This window comes from Lemur catta, chromosome 6, assembly GCF_020740605.2.
Source record: "Lemur catta isolate mLemCat1 chromosome 6, mLemCat1.pri, whole genome shotgun sequence".
Classification (NCBI taxonomy): Eukaryota; Metazoa; Chordata; class Mammalia; order Primates; family Lemuridae; genus Lemur; species Lemur catta.
In genome coordinates, this window is record NC_059133.1 from 10,027,132 (window position 1) to 10,040,100 (window position 12,969).

The 12,969-nt window shown below is 59.0% G+C and overlaps 1 protein-coding gene across 1 annotated transcript in view; it reads right to left on the minus strand.

Annotated features, from left to right (window-relative positions):
* CYTH4 (cytohesin 4) overlaps window positions 1–12,969 on the minus strand; it is a 30,598-nt gene continuing 17,629 nt past the window's right edge. Inside the window, exons 8-13 of the mRNA XM_045552933.1 lie at window positions 11,522–11,670; window positions 6,354–6,465; window positions 4,737–4,813; window positions 4,296–4,367; window positions 3,609–3,763; window positions 1–2,330 (exon numbers count right to left, since the gene is read on the minus strand). Of these exons, the coding sequence (XP_045408889.1) occupies window positions 2,258–2,330; window positions 3,609–3,763; window positions 4,296–4,367; window positions 4,737–4,813; window positions 6,354–6,465; window positions 11,522–11,670 (638 nt within the window). The 3' untranslated portion in view covers window positions 1–2,257. The remainder of the gene's footprint in view (window positions 2,331–3,608; window positions 3,764–4,295; window positions 4,368–4,736; window positions 4,814–6,353; window positions 6,466–11,521; window positions 11,671–12,969) is intronic.

The following is a 12,969-nucleotide window of genomic DNA, read 5'->3' on the forward strand; positions in this document are numbered from 1 at the left end:
TCCTGGGGCAGCAGCTCTTTCTATCTTTATTTATTTAGTTTAATTCAAAATATTAAGATGGTACAAATGTTTTAGGTTACATAGATTGCTTTTGTAATGCTTGAGTCCCAGCTATAGGTGTGTCTTTCTATCTTTAGACAGTGGTGCCTGCTGGAAAGTTCTTTTGCCTTTCCCTGGGCTTGGCAGGACATGCTAACCCTGCCCCTGCTCTGAAGGAGCCTGTTGAAAGTCCAGCCCCTGGGACTTCTGTCCAGCATGGCAGCCAGTGTCCTGAGAACGAGGCGCCAGGGCCTTGGGAGTGCCCACGCCTCCCTCGCTGGCTCTCCCGCCTCAGCTGGGAAAGGGACGAAGGTGAAGGCCAGGCTGGGGTCAAGGATGGCAGACTTGGTCACGGAGAGGACAGAGCCCCACTCTCAGGTGGGATCCTAAGCTTCATTTTCTCTTTTTAGTGACTCCTAGAACAGCCGCTCACGCCTAGAAAATCACCGATCCCACCCGCTCCCTGGCGGGGGAAGCCGAGGACCAGAGAGGGGAAAGGAGTAGGTTAAAGTCACACAGCCGGTGTGTGCCAGAGGCAGGAGGGACCTCTGACCCCCTGACTCCCAGCCCAGTGTTCCTTTCATGACCCCCGGCTACCCCTCCACAGGCCAAATGAGACAGCAGAGGTGGGGCTCAGCTCACAGGCTGACATGAATCTGTGGAAATCCTCAACCAACCAGCAAGGCCTCCTTGTGTGGGCACCAGGCCAGACCTTCTCCAGTGCAATGTCACTACCAGGTACTTGCACACCTCCAGAGACGGGGATCTCACCGCTTTACAAGGCAGCTACTCCATCCTGACCCCGTGGAAGGTATGCACGTGCCCGGCGAGCTACAGTTCCTCCTGGGGAGTCCACCTGCTCCCGCTCACTTGCCACTCAGGCTGGCAGTGGGGCAGAAGCAACCCCATTTCCTGTTCCAATGCCAAGGAATTTCCCTCTAGGGGCTCCCTGGAGCCTGTGTGAGAGGGTGAGAAGTGCTTCCAGCTAGTGGAATCTTCCCCGAGGCTGGGCCTCCCCAGAGACGGAGCCGTCTGCCCGTGTATGGAAAGTCAGCCCTACTCTGATGCTGCCGCAGATGGCCTTGAGATGCTGGGACCCACTGGGCTGCCCCTCACCACCGTGGCACCGCTGGTCCTGCTCCAGGGGAGCCATGGCCAAGACTCTGCCTCTCCAAGCATGAGCCCTGTGTCACTTGTTGGCTCAACCGCTGCCTCCAGGCAGTCCTCCTGGTAACCACAGCCCACAAAGTTCTCTCTTCTTGGTTTCTTGGTTGTAGTGCCCATTCTGCTTGAGTCCCATCCATCTGGGACACTCGCTGTCATTTCCTTGAGGGGTCCCACTTGCTCCTCTTCCCCAAATGGACGCCGTTGAGGGTGGAGCCCCCTCTGCTCTCCTCTTCCCAGCAGTCTCCAGAGTTTCCCGGGCTCAGTGAGCAAGTGCTGCATTTCCAGCCGGACGCTGGGTCCAGAGCTAGCAGGAGCCAGGACGTTTCTAGCCCAAACACTGCAGTCTTGCAAGATCCAGAGAGGGACCATGACGTGGCAGAGAGCACACAGTGAGTCAGAGGCAGAGCTGGGACAGACTGAGCGGTCTGGGCTCCCAGTCCAGTGCTCCTGTTGTCTCTCTGGAGTCCCGTCCGTGGGTCTGAGCTGTGTGTGCGCAGACATGTGTGTGTGTGCGTGTGTGTGTTTGTGCTGAGCCCTGTGTGTGTGTCCAACCCTGACCTGAGGACAAGGGACGAGCTGGCAGAGATACCCTCTGAGCAGGAGGAGGAGCAGGAGGGCAGGAGCCCCCAGGGACCCCTGGCCCCTACTGCTTTGAGGGCCGACAGCACTTCTGCGTGCAGGGAGCTACTTCAGAGACGAGGACTCTGATGTCCAGAGGGAAGACGGGTGCTGGGTTCTGGGGCTGGTTTCTCTTCACTTCCTTTTCTCCCCCTTTACTGTAGTGGACTTAGGGCGGGGGCCTGGCGGCCTTTCTTGGCTATGGCTGGGTGCCCAGGGCCAGGGGGCCTCCCTGCCAGGCTCTGAGCCCCCTGAGGTTCCCACTACCCTCCTGGGCTCCGCCTCCCCCTCTACAGTCAGCCCAAGTAATGTGGGGAGAGGGAGGATGTCTGCAGCCAGGAAAGTGTGCGCCACTGCGGGAGGTGGGTCTCCAGGTACCTGCCCAGGTCACAGGTTCCCAGGACACCTGGCCCCAGCCCCACCTCCAGGAAGCTCACTGCTTGCTGGCAATCTTCTTCTTCCGAGCGGAGACCAGGTCGTAGAAGGGGACGCGGGTGATGCTGGCTCTGGAATGAGAGTAGGAGGAGAAAAGGTTTCAGGGCTGGACTGGCCATCAAGGGGGTCTGGTCTCCCAGGGCTGCAGTCAGGGGCATGAGGCTCCCAGGGAGGTGTCCTCCTGCTCTGCCACAGCGGAAAGGCCAGGTGACCCCAGCAAGGGCTGAGCCCTGCTGAGTGCAGCCTCACCGGCCTAGCTCAGCGTCCCGTGGGCACTGGGAAGGGTGAGGCCTCGGGCCAGGAGCTGAGAGTCTTGGCAATTCTACCCCAAAGCGTCCCTGGACCCCTCTCCTGGCTCCCATCGGAGACCCTCTGGAGGAGGGGAAAGAGCGTGGGGTGGGGCCAGCAGGCCTCCTTGCCGGGCCCCACTCTGTTCCCACTGGCTGTGTGGCCCTGGGCAAGTCCCTCCCCTCTCTGAGCCTCAGTTTCCTCATCTGTAAAATGGAGATGAGAATGGCTCTGGCTCACAGGGCTGCTGCAGGCCTGGGTGAGAAGACCCTGCAAGTGTCTGGGACACGGCCCCTGGCCCAGCGGCTGCGCCTGTCTTCCTCTGGCCGACGGGTCTTTCCCTCACCGATGTCTCTGGCTGGCGCAGAGTCAAGCCTGAGCAGGTTTGTCACCTTGCCCCTTCCCAGGTGTCCTTTCCCTGCTTCTCTCCCCAGTCAGTGGCCACATCAGCATCTCTCGCCTGGACTGTGATGACAACACTGCCCCTCCACCATCCACCTTGGCACTTTGGAAGCAGCCCCTACACTGTGGCCTTCCTCACCTGGCCACCCCTCCCCTATTGACCAGTCTGTGGCTCCCCAGGGCCCCCAGGAGAAACCAAAGCTTGTTGCCATGGCAACCGTGGCCTTGCCAGCCTCAGCCCCCACCCTGCCCGACCTGACCTGGACTCTGGGATGCTGTCCAGGTGGGCCACCTGCTGACTGGCCCTCTTGTCCTTGTCCACACTGGCCCTTCCGCCTGGAAAGCCCTGGCCTCCACCTCCACCAGGCCCTTCCCAAGGCCACCTTGGGGAGTGATGCCAACAAGGGCATCGTTCACGGGCACTTTCTGCACTCCAGGTGCTGCGCGAGAGCCTTCCATGCAACACCTCACTGGTCTCTCCCTCCACTGTGTCCCCACAGGAAGTGCCCATGGAATGTGGGTGGCAGGGGTTTGCAGCCCAGAAACCCGAGGGAGAGTCCTGAGTCAGCGCCCTTTCCAGACAAGGGGACAAGACCCAAGAGAAGCAGGGGCTTCTGGAGATGACAGGAGGCCGTCCCCATGGCCTGGGCAGCCCTTACCGGATGGCCGCGATCCACTGGTCACGCTCCTCTGCGCTGGAGGCCGAGATCCGGTAGGACTCGTGCTTGCCCTCCACCACTTTGCCGTCGCCGTCGGTCTTGCAGGCCTTTATCTTCTGGCCCCGGCAGCCGGGGCTGTAGAGCTCCAGGCAGAACTGCGGGGAGTGGCGGGTGAGAGCGGAGCAGGGGGGACAGGGGGCACGCGCCTGGCTCTCCGGGAGGCTCCGAGAGGACCAGACACTGGGCCAGACAAGCAGCCGGTGTCCTCGCTGCAGGACGCCCCCACCTGCCTGCTCCCTGTGTCAGGCGGAGGGGCAGGAGCTGCCACCTGCATTGAGCACTGACTATGTGCCAGGCTCGACCTAAATCCACCATCCTCCCCCAAATCCCCGTGTGACAGGCGGGGACACTGAGGCTCAGAAAGGAGAAGTGGCTTACTCAAAGTCATCCAGCCAGTGTCAGAGTCAAGCTCGAGAGACAACTGAGGACAACCATGCCCTTCGGTTGACATGGACCCCTCCCCACGGTCCACGGCCCCAGCAGTGGGAGGAAGGGCAGCCCCGAGCCATGCAGAAGGCATCGCGGGCACAGTCCAGCTGCCGGCAGAGCCCGGCCCAGCCGCCCTGTCCCCTGCCCTGTGTAGGAAGCTCCCCAGCACCTCTGGCCTGGCCCCCACCCAAGACATACTGGCTTCTTGGGGTCGTCCACCTTCTGCACCGAGAGGTTCTCCAGGGGTATGATTCCCCGTGGCTCCTTGTCCTACGGGAAGAGGGAAGGAAGGTCAGGGTCAGCAATGGAGCCTTGGGGCCCAGGGCAGGAAGCGAACTTGTGGGGCTCCCCAAACCCAAAGAGGAGTGCGCCCATCTTCCAAGACTTGTCCAGCTGTGGGGGTGGGGCCGGGCAGCATGAGCAGAGCTCTGGCTGGGGATTAGAAGATCTGGGTTTAAGTCTGGGCTCTGCCTTGGCCCTTGGCCCAGCCTTTCCTCCTCTTTGCACCTCAATTTTCCTCATCTGTAAAATGGGCATGAGGTGGACCGAATGATCTCAAAGGGTTCCAAGCTCCATTAGTCGACTGCTTAGTGGGAGTTGGGAGGGGAGTAGGGCAGGGAGGCAGGGACCCCTGCTCACGGTGGTGAACTCGAAGTAGTAGAGGCAGTTGTCGGTCAGGATGAACCAGCGCCGTTTCCACGTCTTCACGCGGCCCCCTGTGAAGACCAATAGGTAGCAGGTTAGTCCTCCTCCTGGGCCGCTGCCACCCCTCCAGGGAACAGCAGGGCCAGGATGCTTCCCTGGGCCCCCACCTGAGCCCCCTAACCCCCTACCCACTGCAATTTCCCCCACACCCATCCCTTCCTTGCACAAAAGCCTTAGCAGCTCTCGTCACCCCCAGGCTTCCCCGGAGCTGGCATTCGGGGCTCCTCCCTGGTCAGGTCCTGGGCACAGCAGCTGGCCGTTCCCTGCTCTTTCCAGCTGCCATCACCCCAAGTTCGTCCCTTCGCCTGCCCCCTGCCTGGCCCGGTGCTAAGCATTTCATCTTGGATGTGCCAGGCTCTGTCCTAGAGGTTTTCAATAGTATTTACTGACTCCTCTTCACAACCACCTGCGAGGAGGGGACCGTGGTCAGCCCCATCTTACAGATGAGGAGACTGAGCCTGCGGAGGTTAAATCGTCCGCCCAATGTCCTGCAGCAGAGCTGGGATTTGGACACTAGTGTCCTTGTTCCGGAGCCCCACTTGCTACACATTTAACCCTTGAGGGGATCACTGTCCCCATGCTACAGCTGCAGAAATGGAGGCTGAGGCACCTGGCCATCAGCATCCGGGTGGAGGAACTGGGGTTTGAACCAGGGCCGTACGAATGAGGCCCCTCTCCTGCCTGAGTCAGGGTGTATGACTCAGAGCTTGCAGGGGCTGAGAGCAGGCGGGTGGGCAGGACAGGAGGCCGAGTGGTCTGAGGAGATAGGCCGGGGAATGGGTGAGGAGAGATGCCACGGTTGGGGGCGTTTGGGGGCAGGGGCAGGACTGGCATGACCTTGGCACACAGTAGGTGCTGGAGCTCTGCACGGTGGGAGCTTGCCCAGGCTGAGGCCCCTGCTTCGACATGGGGCATCTTTCCTTGCCTGCCTTGGAGGCACTCTGTCCCTGGCTGGGCTGTCCCTGCTGGGGAAGCTTCTGGAAGTGTGTGTGGAGGAGGCAGGGGCAGTTGGCCAGAGCCGGGGCTCCCCTGCTGGATCCACTGCTGCTCCCACCCCCGCTGCTCTCTGCAGGGTGGAGGCCCTCCCTGCCCCAGCCAGCTTGAGGCGAGGCTCCCCTGAGCCACATCCTGCTGCCCTCCCTCACCCTCCCTCAGGGATACCCCACCCTCTGTGCCCCTAAAGCTGTCACTTGCTGGCCGCGTGGCCTTGGGCAGATGGCCTGGCTTCACAGAGCCTTGGCTTCCTTGGAAAGGCCACCCAGAGCCCGGCTGTCCTAGGGACCAGCACCCTGCCTGCACTTAGTAGGTTCTGAACAAATGGGACTTCCCTCTAGGACTCCTGTCCCCACCCCTGGGGAGAGAAGCGGAACTGCAGTTGGGGGGGGCTTGTCTGTGGCTCTGTCTGCCTCTCGAGCGCCCCACATGGCTCAGCCCCCTCCCTCCCTGCCCTCTCCCTTCCCTGGATGGATGCGTGCGTGTGCATGCGTGTGTGTGTGCGTGTGTGTGTGCACGTGTGTGTTGGGGCGTGTGCTGTGCCTGGTGGCCTCTCACCCAGCTTGAGCAGCCAGCCCTCGCGGTCCGGGTTGAAGAAGGTGTGAGTGAGGTCGTTGCCGTCGTCCTCAGGGATGGAGAAGGGCTCACTCTTGATGCTGTCGAAGAGGTTCTGTCCCGAGAGAAGGGGGGAAGGACCAGGCTGTGAGTCACCTGAGTCCAGGGCCTGGGGCTGGCCTGTGTGGCCTCAAGAAGGTCACTCACCCTCTGGGCAAACTCTTTTGTCACTGGTCACCGGTTAGCTCCGCGTGGCCCCTGGGCCCTTCTTTCAGAACCCTCCCGAGGTCCCCAGGCCCATTGGTGCTTCGCCTGCTGCCTGGGCCTGGCCTGGCCACCCCCCACGTCGTGCCTCCCCCTGCGCTACCGTAGAGCAGAGTGAGCGGGGCCGGCGCCTGAGACGCGTGTGTTCACACGCATGCACACACACGTGCACACACACGCACAGCGGCCAGAGTGAGCACCTCCTTGGGCAAAGCCCATTGGAGGAGGGGCCCTCGCGTCTGCTCAGCTGCGGCAGCAGAGACTCCCAGATACACCTGGGTTGAGGGGGTCCCAGGGAGCTGCCGGGGAGGAGGGATTGGCGGCTCCATGTTGAGAAGCCATTTGAAGGAGAGGCCCAAGGTGGGATGCTGAGCGGCTCTCAAAGGCCCCTCTCCTCTGGATGGGCAGGGGTGAGGTGTGGGGAGTTCCCAGAAAGCAGACTTTAGCTTTCCATGGAAGCCTTTCTGGCAGTACGAGCTGGCGAAATGTGGAAGGAGCAACCTTGTACGGTGATGAGCTCTTTGTCACTGGAGGGATGCAAGCCACAGATGGGACCTCCCTGTGGGCAAGGTGTGGATGCTGGTGCTAGATCACCCCTGTGTGCTTTGAACCTCCTGCCAGGAGGCATTGTGTTCCCTGGACAACCTGCCCAGATTTCCAAGTGTTTGGGAAAACATTCTAAACTGTCTGCTTGGTAAAACCAGACACAATGTTGTTTAGGATAATGAAATCATTTCTTTTGTTGCATTTGCATGTGCTGCTGTTCTGATGGTTTCTTTGAGATTTTAAATGAAATTGTCACAAGTATCGTTTGATTCTCCCAGAGTGTTAGAAATGGTGCTTGCTGCTTCTTTAAGTTCCTTTCTAGCCTGAGAGAGTGCTCAGGGTCTGGAGTGAGGGACAGGCCAGAAGCGGGTTTCCCTGAGCTCAGCCTGGCAGTGGTGGTGTGGAGGTGGGGAGGAGGGAGACCAGCTCTCTTTTGGGAGTCCCCACACCCTGCTCCTGGCCAGGCCCAGCCTCGCCCTGGGAACTCCCAGGTGGCTCTGGCTGGTTGAACAAGGGCCTGGGACAGGAAGACCCAGCAGCAAAGCTATCAGCACAGACGAATGTTTGGAAGGAGGTGTGTTGGGGGGGGCTGTTAGGCGGGGGGCCTCAGCCCCCACAAAACCCACAGGAGGACCCGGCAGCTCCTGTGGTCACCATATCAGCCTGCACATTCCGCCCCACAAGAAAACGGCTCAGCTCGCCCACGTTTCCTGTACCTTGTAAACACCAGCCTGCCCTGTACGAAAATGCTCAGCTGTCTCCTGGCTGGGTGGACGTGCAGAATTACAAGGGCCCCTTTCCAGTGGCTCTGTTGGCCTTGTCTGGGTCTGTCCCCCACCTCCTCAGTTTTCCTCTGGGGGGTCACCTCCCCTCTACTTTCTGTCTAGATTGCTGGGGGGGAGGGAGGGGGTTGCCACTCACCATCCCCCACTTCCAGGCCCCACGAGGGGGTGAATGACTCACATCTGGCTGATCAGAGCATTTCTTCCTGCTCACTGTGGTTCAGGGAGGGACACGTAGCTCAAGCCAGCCAATACCCCTAACCCCGGGACTTTAGTTGAAACTGCCGAGAAGGAGGACTGCTAAGCAGCCTGGAAGCCTGGGCCATTTCTGCCACGCCCGGGCAGAGCTTGTTGAAGAGGGAAACCAACACAGAGGAGGGCGTGGCTTAGAGAGAGAATGACTGGATTGAGCCCCGATGTCCCTGGGTACCTGGATCTAGCCGAGCCTGAAGCCAACATGGCTGCAGGCAAATGGATCTCTGATCTTTTCAGTGGCATGAGTTGAGATACCCTAGCCAGGGAGTAACTGGCAGCTGGGAAACACAGCCAACCCTCCATCCCCAAATCTTGTGTCTGGTCTCTGCAGAGGGAAGGACCCCTCACTAACTGTGAGACCCTGGCCAGCTACTTCTCCTGGAGCTCTCCTTAACGAGAACATAAAGTACTTAGGACTGTGCCCAGCACACGGGCCATTCTGACCGAGAGGCTTGGACAAGGACACATGAGGTCCAGGGCTGCCTACAGCAGAAGACGCCCAGAAATGGGAGAATGTTCTCCTGCCCAGGCCTCAGTTTCTCCACCTGTAACTCCAGAGGGTGGAGTTCTTAGCCCCCTTGCCTCCTTCCCCTCTTACCCCCCAGCTCCGTCTCCCAGCAGCTCTCCCAGGGTGGGCGATTCCTCTCCTAGCTTTTCTCAGGTGCCTGCCAAATGCCAGGTGCTTGACTGCTTCTCCGGAAAACAATGTGAGGTCAGTGTGATCAGCCCACTTCTCAGATGAGGAAACTGAGGCTCACACCCGAGGCTGAGCAGCCATAAAGGCAGAGCTGGGCTTGGGTTTCCCATCCTGCGACTCCAGACCCTGCACCTTTGCCTGAGCCTCTGGGGCACCGTGTCCTGGCCCCATCTGGACGGCCAGGGCAAGACCCGCTCAACCTGCCTGTCCCGCCACTGCCACCAAGCGCCCTCCACAGCCTTTCCCAGCTCACACCGCCGTGGTCCTTGTGCCCTTGGGATGACCTCTGTTTATGTAACATATCTGTGTAAATTCAATTTTGTAATTTAGGCCACTTAAAAGCATTATGTGTCCTCATGTGCTGGGCCAAGCTGGAGTCACTTCACGGAGAATCCCGCCAAGTGGTGAATGCGGAATATCTGAAGGTGCTTCAAGCTGAGTCCTTGCTTTACATATGGGGACAATGAGGCCCAGAGAAGGCAAGAAGACCCCCAGATCCACGCAGCCGCCTGTGAAAGTCGTGGACGGCATGAAGCAGGCCTGTGTGGTTCTGACTATGCCCTGGGAAGCTTCAGGATTAATCAGCCGTGCCACCTGCACTGGGCACCTTGCTAAACACCTTCCATTTCTACACCAGTCCTGTGAGCTGGGAGCCGGAGAGGTCAAGCCACTTCCCTAATGTCACACAAGCAGAAAGCGGGTGGCCAGGGCTGGATGTGGCTCTGACCGGCATGCTGTTCTTTCCCCTCCAGCCTGGCTCTCCAGGATAATAGGCCCTTCCTAGACCTCCCAGGCAGGTTTTGAAGCTAAATTGGGACAGTAGAAGCCACAAGTTCTGTACAGATGCAGCGCACTGTTATTAACAAAAGGCTTGAAGTGGGAAAATACCCAAGGTGGTTCTGAAGAAGGCCCACGGGGGCAGGACTATGCAGGGGAGGAATTAACCCATTGCCTGCCAGACGAGGTGTGCCCAGCATGGCTCCAAGAGGACCCCGGATGGGGTGAGTTCGCGATTCTCAAAGGTCTTTTATGTTTCAGGCATTTTACTAAGTGCTGGGCTTTTTTCATTATTAATTGTTCTTAATAGTGACATTAGCCACATTTAGAGCCTGTGTGATGTACCTGGCACAGGCTCTGCCCTTTGCATTTTAAAAAATTACTACCCACTGCCGTTCTCTGACACAGGCATTATTGTCCCCATCCTCCTGGTGGAGGGAGCGGTGGCTCAGACCCCAGTGAGTCATTGCCCAAGGTCACCCGGCAGGCAAACGGCAGGGCTGGGACTTGACCTGAGCCCCAACCGGCTCTCAAGCCCTCATTGTACGGAGTGGCGCCTTCGTGGTAAACTTCCTCTCTTGGGGCCAACGTGGCCGTGGGCTAAGGCTGAGACAGTTCTCAGACTTATGGGCACCAGATTCATTCCAGACCAGGTTCCAGCCCAGCCTTTGAGGCAGGAGGTGTGTGTACACACGGCGCTGAGCTGGGAGGGTGGCGTTCATGCCCCTCCTCGCCTCCCCGCTGGGCTCCAACTACGGAGGGCACCGAAGCCCTCTTGAGCTCTCCATGTCTCTAGTCCTTGAAATGAACTGTGTGTTCATTTTTGCTAAGCAAGGCTCTGATTCTCTCCCTCCTGTGACCACAGATTGCTCCGGGCTCTGTTCTGTCAGCAGAAAATAGGTAAACTGTCCTTAGACACCCTGGCCCTGCCCTGCCACCCATCGCTGTCTACACATACCCACACCTCGCCAGCCACACTAGGTGACCCGCCTCTCCCCTCCCAGCCAGGCCAGGCCTGGGTTCTGACTGTTTCTTCTTTCTGGAATATCCTTTGCCTGTTCTCCTCTGGGGATACTCCTGTGCAACCTTCAAGGCCCAGCTCAGAAATCACCTCCTCTGTGGAGTCTTCCAGGATGGCCCCCTTCCCCTGCTGCTGGGAGAATAATAGTGTCTTGTGTGTCCCCACAGCTACGTTCCCATAGCCAGCATGGCGTGAATCATGCCAGGGTGTAATGCACGTGCATTGACATATCATCTTCCCACCAGACCCTGAACTTGGTTAGGGCAGCACCTGTGGTCGATCTATCCCCAAGTCACCTGTGCCAGGCACAGGGCCTGGCACAGTGGCTGGGGGCTACCGGGCAAGGAGACAGGAGGCTGGGGTCCTGCTTGGCTTCCGCGATAGCGCAGGGCCTGTGGAAGACCTCGGTTTCCTCCTCTCTAAAGGACTGAGGCGTTTGAGCAGGCTCAGGATTTTCAGCCCTGACATGCTGAGAGTCTAAGGACCTGGGATTGCAAGAAATAGACCTGGGCTACATGAGGTGCCCGTTTTGGAAGGTGTGGCTGATGGTGCCCAGACTCTCCCACAGGCTTAAATCTGGGAGGGCCTCCGCGGTGGGCTGTCTCCAGACACCCTGTGCAAGGTAGGGGCCGCTCTTGGGAAGGCCTGTCTCAGGACCAACCTCTTTGTGATGGTCCCTCTTAAGACAGCTGCCAACCTGGGTGGCCCATCCCGGCCGAGTCCTCCCTTGGAGTGGCCTCTCTCAGAGGAGGCCCTCTTGGCCATGCCTCTGGGGACAGCCCCGCCTGGATGCCCCGGGACTGGGCTGGGCGGGCTGCGCCCCTCTTACCCGAAGCTGCTCCTCGGGCAGGTCGCTGCCGTTGTTGATGCCACGGTTCATGGACACGAAGCGCTCAAAAGGTGGCCTGTCCCGCACGTTGGGGTTGTGGAGGCTGGTGTTGAGCATGATGATGGAGAAAGACAGCACGTAGCAGGTGTCTGCAGAGGGGCTGCATGTCACAGTCCTGGCCCTGGCCACTCTCCCTGCCTCTGCTCCGACCCTTTCTAGGGGCCAAGAATCTGCCGCTGCAAGGCCCTCAAGGTCAACTCTGTCCCTCGGCTTGGCATTCGCGGCCTGGCCTCACTTCCCACTCTTGTTGGACCCCTGGCCCAAACAAACCTCAGTGGTCCCATTCCCAAGCCCCTCCCTGCCTTCCCATCCTCCACTTTCCCTCCAGCTGGGCCGCCTGACTTTCCTCCTCTGCCCACTTCAATCCCCCTCTTCCTCCGCCCCAGCTCCGGGCCTCCTCCCGCAGAGCCCTTCCGGCCCCTGCCCACTCTGTTCTCTGCCTCCTCGGAACTCGAGAACACTCATTGTTGGCAGCACTGTTCAGGGATTAGCCACGTGCCGCTTTGTCATCGTGCTGGCATTTGGCGGGGGGGCCCCCGAGCTGGTGCTCCTGTTCCGTTATTCAGACGGCCACGTGCTGGGGAGTGAGGCTGGGCTGAGGGTTTGAGGTGAGGTGGCTGCTGCTCCGACTGCATCCAGAGCCAGGGAAGTGACCCCCCCCCAACCTTCAGCTCCCCATCTGTAGCATTCAGAGGTTAATCTTGGAAGTAGCTCCTGACTCCCTATTCTAGAACATCGATGATTCTTCCTCTGATAACTGTGGCACGTGACTGTCGGTGCTCGCCCTGTGCCGAGCTCTTTACGCCCCACGACCATCCTATGAAGCAGGTACTGTTACCACGCCCATTATACGGATGAGGAAACCGAGGCCCCAGGACGTTAAGTTACATGCCCAAGGTCTCAAAATTAAGAAGTAATCGGACCATAATTCAAACCTGGTGCTTTACAAATTCCTTCCTTCCTATCTACAGATATTTATTGAGTACCTACTCCATGTTGTGGGCCTGGGAGCCACTGGTGATGGATCTGACATGGTCCCTGCCCTTGTGGGGCATTTGGACTCGTGGAGCTGACAGGTAATACATGAGCAAACACGAAATTAACATGTAACTACAAAGTAGGGCAAACGCTCTATAGGATCCGTCTGTGGGTACAGCCAAGAGGTGGCGTGGCCAGGGACAAGTCACTTCATCTCTCTGAGGCTGTAATTCTATGCTTCAAGAAGGGAGGAGACTACTCCTGACCTCTCAGAGCGGATGTACGGACTCAGTGACTTTGTACCTGTGAAGCACTTGGCACACAGGGACTGCTTGATAAACAGAACTGTGATTATTGGCTGTTACGGTAACTCTCGATCCAGAGAAGAGGCCAGGACAAGTTGGTTGTGA